Below are 278 nucleotides of genomic sequence, written 5' to 3' on the forward strand. Positions count from 1 at the left end.
GCCAGGCCCAGCAGTGCTGGGTGTCCTAGGGAAGGCCCATTTCTCACCTTTACAGGAGCAGTTCTTCTCCAGGCGGTGCCTTGGGGTCAGGATGCTGAGCCGGGCTGTGCTGTATGTGGGCCCAACCCTGGGATCCAGGTGCACGGTCTCTTGGCAGATTTGTCCCTGGCAGCTTGGCCCCTGGCAGGGCACCACGGGCATGGCTGACCTCATCTGAATTCCCACTGAGTGCTCCATCTCCTTGGCTGAGCGAGCGATGGTGGATGCCAGCTCCTGGA

At 61.9% G+C, this 278-nt stretch overlaps 1 protein-coding gene across 1 annotated transcript in view; it reads right to left on the bottom strand.

Moving 5' to 3' along the window:
• Positions 1-278, bottom strand: part of FAT2 (FAT atypical cadherin 2) — a 78,889-nt gene that overhangs the window by 26,573 nt on the left and 52,038 nt on the right. The window contains exon 20 of the mRNA XM_010850598.1: positions 48-278. This exon is cut by the window's right edge and continues 35 nt beyond it. Coding sequence (XP_010848900.1) covers positions 48-278 — 231 coding nt within the window. The remainder of the gene's footprint in view (positions 1-47) is intronic.

Source organism: Bison bison, unplaced genomic scaffold (genome assembly GCF_000754665.1).
Source record: "Bison bison bison isolate TAMUID 2011002044 unplaced genomic scaffold, Bison_UMD1.0 scf7180017864291, whole genome shotgun sequence".
Lineage (NCBI taxonomy): Eukaryota > Metazoa > Chordata > Mammalia > Artiodactyla > Bovidae > Bison > Bison bison.